At 45.2% G+C, this 6,010-nt stretch overlaps 1 protein-coding gene across 1 annotated transcript in view; it reads right to left on the bottom strand.

Moving 5' to 3' along the window:
- Positions 1-5,192: 5,192 nt before the first annotated feature.
- The window catches only part of LOC149429079 (uncharacterized), a gene marked incomplete at its 5' end in the record, with an annotated part of 41,322 nt that continues 40,504 nt past the window's right edge, over positions 5,193-6,010 (bottom strand). Inside the window, one exon of the mRNA XM_089666755.1 lies at positions 5,193-5,956. Within this exon, the coding sequence (XP_089522881.1) occupies positions 5,816-5,956 (141 nt within the window). The remainder of the gene's footprint in view (positions 5,957-6,010) is intronic.

The following is a 6,010-nucleotide window of genomic DNA, read 5'->3' as shown; positions in this document are numbered from 1 at the left end:
AAGGTCCTGGGGTGGCCTAGCCAGTCTCCAGATCTCAACCCCATAGAAAACCTTTGGAGGGAGTTGAAAGTCCGTGTTGCCCAGCGACAGCCCCAAAACATCACTGCTCTAGAGGAGATCTGCATGGAGGAGGAGATCTGCATGGAGGATGGGCCAACATACCAGCAACAGTGTGTGCCAACCATGTGAAGACTTCCAGGAAACGTTTGACCTCTGTCATTGCCAACAAAGGATATATAACAAAGTATTGACATGAACTTTTCATATTCACTAAATACTTATTTTCCACCATAATTTGCAAATAAATTCTTTCCAGATCAGCCAATGAGATTGTCTGGATTTGTTTTCTCATTTTGTCTCTCATAGTTGAGGTCTCCCTATGATGCCAATTACAGGCCTCTCTCATCTTTGTAAGTGGGAGAACTTGTACAATTGGTGGCGGACTAAATACTTTTTTGCCCCACTGTATATATCTTAGTTACATCTTCTCTGTAAATATTTTTATTGCACCTGTTTGACCCTTTTAGTAATAAAGCTCTCTTTTTTAAAGTGTTGAACTGTTTCTATAGTTCTTAATTGCAATTTACGAATCCTTCTTTAAAGAGACGCTACTGTTTGTTTAAACCTCTGTATAGCCGGCCTGCGGACCATTTTATGCAGACGATTATTTCAAGCATTATAGTGTCATAACTGATAACGCGAGTTTCCTCTTTCTCTGTACAAAAAAGAGGTGGTGGCAGTATGGAGGGTTAGTTGCGTAATTAACCCGACCCAGTAACAATCGCTCAGGCTGACGGCACATCGATTGGTTGTCCATTAGCTGGAAAATCATTGTGCAGGGTGCAGCTGGGTGTGGCATTGTTACGCACGTCACATAGCGGTTTTAGATCGGCCGGTCCTTTGGTCACGAGTTTGGTGAGAAGGTCTAGGGTCTGATGCCGTGATCGTGACAGACCCCCCCCCCAGTTGTACCCCCCTAGTATGTATGATGCATGCGTAGATCTTGATCATCAGGTTGATCCTCTGTGGCCTTTTCTAGGTCATTGGCAGCTTTCCTTGTCTTAGCGATCTTTTTTGTCCTGCCCTTCTTGATCAGGTTGATCCTCTGTGGCCTTTCCTTGGTTGTTGCCAGTTTCCATTACTTTTGCGATCTCTTCTGTGCTGTTCTCTATCGTCAGGTTTATCCTTGTGGCCTTTTCATTGGTCACTGACAGCTTCCTATGTCTTAGTGATCTCTTCTGTCCTGTTGTTGATCCTTTTTGGCCCTTTCTTGGTTGTTGGCAGCTTGCCTGGTCTTTGGCTCGGTTCACACTGCCGCGACTTGGGATCCAACTTAAGACGCCAAGTCGCATGACATATGAAATCCCATGTTAGTCAATGAGAGCCGCCTTAATTAGCACTACTGAAGTCGCTCCCGTTTTCGAAAAGGTTCCTGTGCTACTTTAAGGCGACTCCTATGCAACTTGTGCCCATAGACTTTAATGGAAGTCACCTCCAAGTCGGATCCTCATCTATATTGATGTGATTTTAGGTCCGACATTACAGGAAGAGTACCCAGCATTCCCTAAAAGTTGCTTCAAAGTCACTTCAAAGTAGTACAGAGTTGCTTCAAAGTCGCTCCAAAGTAGTACTTAAGTCACCTGGCAAAGTCACACTGTAAGTCGCACAACTTTCAGGTCGCAGTAGTGTGGACCGAGACATAGTGATCTCTTCTTGATCGTCAGGTTGATCCTCTGTTACGCTTTCCTTAGTCACTGGCATCTTCTCCGGTCCTAGTGATCTCTTCTGAACTGTTCTTGAGCATCAGGTTGATCCTCTGTTGGTAGTTTCCATTGTCTTGGGGATCTCTTCTGTCCTGGTCTTGAGTGTCAAGATCCACTGTGACCTTTCCTTAGTTGTCAGCTTCTTCCTTCCTAGTGATCTCTTCTGTCCTGTTCTTGAGCATCTGGTTTACTCTCTGTAGCCTTTCCTTGCACATTGGCAGCTTTTCCAGTCCTAGTGATCTCTTCTATCCTGGTCTTGAGCATCAGCTTGATTCTGAGGCCTTTCCTTGGTCATTGGCAGCTTCCCCATCCTGTTTCTTCTGTCCTGGTCTTGATTATCAGGTTGATCCTCTGTGACCTTTCCTTGGTCATTGTCAGCTTCCCCGTCCTGTTTCTTCTGTCCTGGCCTTGATTATCAGGTTGATCCTCTGTGGCCTTTCCTTGGTCATTGGCAGCTTCTCCGTCCTGTTTCTTCTGTCCTGGCCTTATCAGGTTGATACTCTGAGGCCTTTCCTTGGTCATTGGCAGCTTCTCCGTCCTGTTTCTTCTGTCCTGGCTTTGATTATCAGGTTGATCCTCTGTGGCCTTTTCTTGGTCTTCGGCAATTTCTCCAGTCCTTGTGATCTCATCTGTACTATTCTTGAGCATTAGGATGATCATCTGTCCCCTTTTCTTGGTTGGGATCAGCTTCTTTTTGTGTCAGCGATCTCTTCTGTCCTGCTGTTGATCCTTTGTGGCCCTTTCTTGGTTGTTGGCAGCTTCCCTTGTCTTAGTGATCTCTTTTGTTCTGGTCTTGAATGTCAGGTTGATCCTCTGTGGCCTTTCCTTGGTAAAAGGCAGCTTCCCCAGTCCTAGTGGTCTCTTCTGTCATATTCGTGATCATCAGCATGATCTTCTGTGGGCTTTTCTTGGTTGTTGGCAGCTCCCCTTTTCTTGGTGATCTCTACTGTAGGTCTTGATCGTCCAGTTGATCCTCTGTGGCCTTTTCTTGGTCATTGGCAGCTTCCCCGTCCTGTTTCTTCTGTCCTGGCCTTATCAGGTTGATACTCTGAGGCCTTTTCTTGGTCATTGGCAGCTTCACCTGTCCAGTTTCTTCCGTCCTGGCTTTGATTATCAGGTTGACCCTCTGTGGCCTTTTCTTGGTCTTCAGCGTTTTCTCCAATCCTTGTGATCTCATCTGTACTATTCTTGAGCATTAGGATGATCATCTGTCGCCTTTTCTTGGTTGGGATCAGCTTCTTTTTGTGTCAGTGATCTCTTCTGTCCTGCTGTTGATCCTTTGTGGCCCTTTCTTGGTTGTTGGCAGCTTCCCTTGTCTCTAGTGATCTCTTTTGTTCTGGTCTTGAATGTCAGGTTGATACTCTGTAGCCTTTCCTTGGTAAAAGGCAGCTTCCCCAGTCCTAGTGGTCTCTTCTGTCATATTTGTGAGCATCAGCATGATCTTCTGTGGGCTTTTCTTGGTTGTTGGCAGCTCCCCTTTTCTTGGTGATCTCTACTGTAGGTCTTGATCGTCCAGTTGATCCTCTGTGGCCTTTCCTTGGTCGTCTGCAGCTTCCAAAATCCTAGTGATTCCTTCTGTCAAGTTCTTTGCCCGTCAAATTGATAACCTCTTGCTCAGTTGGCTTTCAGATGGAGGCATTCCACTTGGTGATGGTGTCCAGGTCTTGATCACCTGGTACCTTCCCTTGTCTTAGTGATCTCTTCTGTCCTGGTCTTGAGTGTCAGATTAATCATCTGTGACCTTTCCTTAGTCATTGGCAGCTTCTCCCTTCCTAGTGATCTCTTTTGTCCTGGTCTTGAGCATCATGTAGATACTCTGTGACCTTTCATTGGTCCCTGCCAGTGTCCCCTGTCCTAGCAGTTTCTTCTGTCCTGGCCTTGATTATCAGGTTGATCCTCTGTGGCCTTTTTTTTGGTTGTCAGTAGGTCCCCAGTCCTAGCAATGTCTCCTGTACTATTCTTGAGCATCATGTTGATCATACAGTGGCCTTTTCTTGTTTGAGGGCAGCTTTTCTTTGTATTAGTGATCTCTTCTGTCCTGTTGTTGATTATCTGTGGCCCTTTCTTGGTTGTTGGCAGCTTCCCTTGTCTTATTGATATAGTTTGTCCTGGTCTTGAGCGTCAGGTTGATCCTCTGGCTTTTCTTTGTGGGGACAGGTCCCAGTGGTCCCTTCTGTCCTATTCTTAAGTGTCAGGTTGATCTTCTGTGGGCTTTTTTTGGTTGTTGGCAGCTTCCCTTGTCTTAGTGATCTCTACTGTCCAGGTCTTGATCGTCAGGTTGATACTCCGTGATATTATCTTGGTTGTGACAGTTTCCTCAGTCCTTGTGATCCATTCTGTACTGTTCTTGAGCACCAGGGTGGTCCTCTGTGGCCTTTCCTTGGTCAAAGACAGCTTTCCCAGTCCTAGTGATCTCTTCTGTCCTGTTCTGTGTCAGGTTGATCTTCTGTGGGCTTTTCTTAGTTGTTGCCAGCTTCCCTTGCTTCGTCATCTCTACTCTCCAGGTCTTGATTGTCAGGTTGACCCTCTATGACATTTTCTTGGTTGTCGTAGCTCTGTACTGTTCTTGAGTATCAACGTGATTCTCTATGGCCTTTTCCTGGTCTTTGGTAACTTTCCTTGTCTTGGTGATCTCTCCTGTCCTGTTCTTGATCATCAGGTTGATCCTCTGTGGCTTTTCCTTGGCCATTGGCAGCTTCTCTTGTCCTGCAGGGAACACCTCCCCATCCGGTTCAAATTTGAGGTGGTTATAAGTTTCAGATGGTTCCCAATACCTTCTTATGGGTCTGCCAGTAGCTGTGTTGCCCACCCCCTCAGTTAAACTGCTTTTGGATGTCCTGACTGTATCTGAATTCCTGTGTCCCTCAATGGACGAGGAAGAAAATAAGATTTTTCTACTTTTTTAGAAGTCCATTGAGGGGCAGAGGCCTCGAACCTTTTGCTCTGGTGTTGCTTTTCTACAAAACTGGCTTATGCAGGGGCATGTTTACAATTCTTCTGTTTGCCAGTGTCCTAACCTCCTGTAGGTGGCAATTTCTAAATGACGTTGTCCCTCAATGGACCTTTAGGAAAAAAAAGTTCCATTTAAAAATAATAGTTTTAGGACTTTTAAAATCTGCAACTTAAAAGTAATCCCTTGGTGATCCTGCCATGAAGGTCCCTGTTCAGGCACTTCCTGTTAGAGGGTGTCAATGCTCCCAGTCGTACTCAGTGGACGTGCCGACGCCTATTGTGAATACATGGTCCTTCGTTGTCACTATCAGGAAGCCAGGACGACGATGTTCAGCTGATGTAGACAGGAAGGTGGGGGAGATCAGCAGAACCAAAAGGGTAAAAATGGAGGGGAAAAAAAAGTAAAAACTGTGTTTTACTGGGAAAAAAAAAAGACAATTATTTATGATACACAGTGCAAAGAAAAAAAATACTCAGTCAAGGTTTACATCTACTTTATTTATTTACTGTCAGCTGATAAATAATCTGAACAAATTCCCAGTGATCTTCTATAAATCCAGTGAGCTCCTAACTTCCTGCAGTGAGATGACAACGCCGTGCCTCTGCTGCACTGAAATCCCAAGCAGTGTTGTCAACCCTGACTATAAAACTCCGCCCATTTCTGCCCCACCGATTCCTCTGTCCCTCTCTGCATGCCTACACTGATTTCTATTCCAGCTAAACAATGATCTCATGGGGGGGTAATAAAAACTGTTTTCCCCCATTAGAATACAGTAAATAAAAAAATTTAAAAATTAAAAATCTGGGACATGATCGGGGGGGTGGGGGGTTAATTTTGGTCCTGCCTGGACATACCCTTTAAGCCTACGGTTCATTTTTTCTTTTATGTTTCACCACTTTTTATGCACCTCACTTTGACAACTTTCAGTGTTGAGCTTTAATTTGGAGAATTTTGGGCGGAAAACGTCCAATCAATAAACAGTTCTAATTCTGAGCTGTGTAAACCGGCTCCTTGTGCTCATTGGTGGGAATTCTGAGTTTTGGTGGATTTCAGTCCACTGGCCTCCAGTTGGCCGTGACGCCGTTCACTGTTGCTGAGGTCACCACATGATCCGCTTCCCGCAAAGTTTGGGGATATCGATGGCGTGGATGAGGCGGACGCGGGTTCGTTCAGCTGCTGAATCTTCGGCTTCCTTTTGGCTACATTCGGAGGCTTTGTTCTTTACTGGGGTTGTCCAAAACTAAGAGATGGGAAAATAGATTATTTTACTATATATACACTGATCGGGCTATAA

The sequence above is a fragment of the Staurois parvus genome, unplaced genomic scaffold (assembly GCF_062004578.1).
Source record: "Staurois parvus isolate SC_StPar_1 unplaced genomic scaffold, SC_StPar_1.0 ptg002820l, whole genome shotgun sequence".
NCBI lineage: Eukaryota > Metazoa > Chordata > Amphibia > Anura > Ranidae > Staurois > Staurois parvus.
This window is presented reverse-complemented; position numbering and strand designations above follow the sequence as displayed.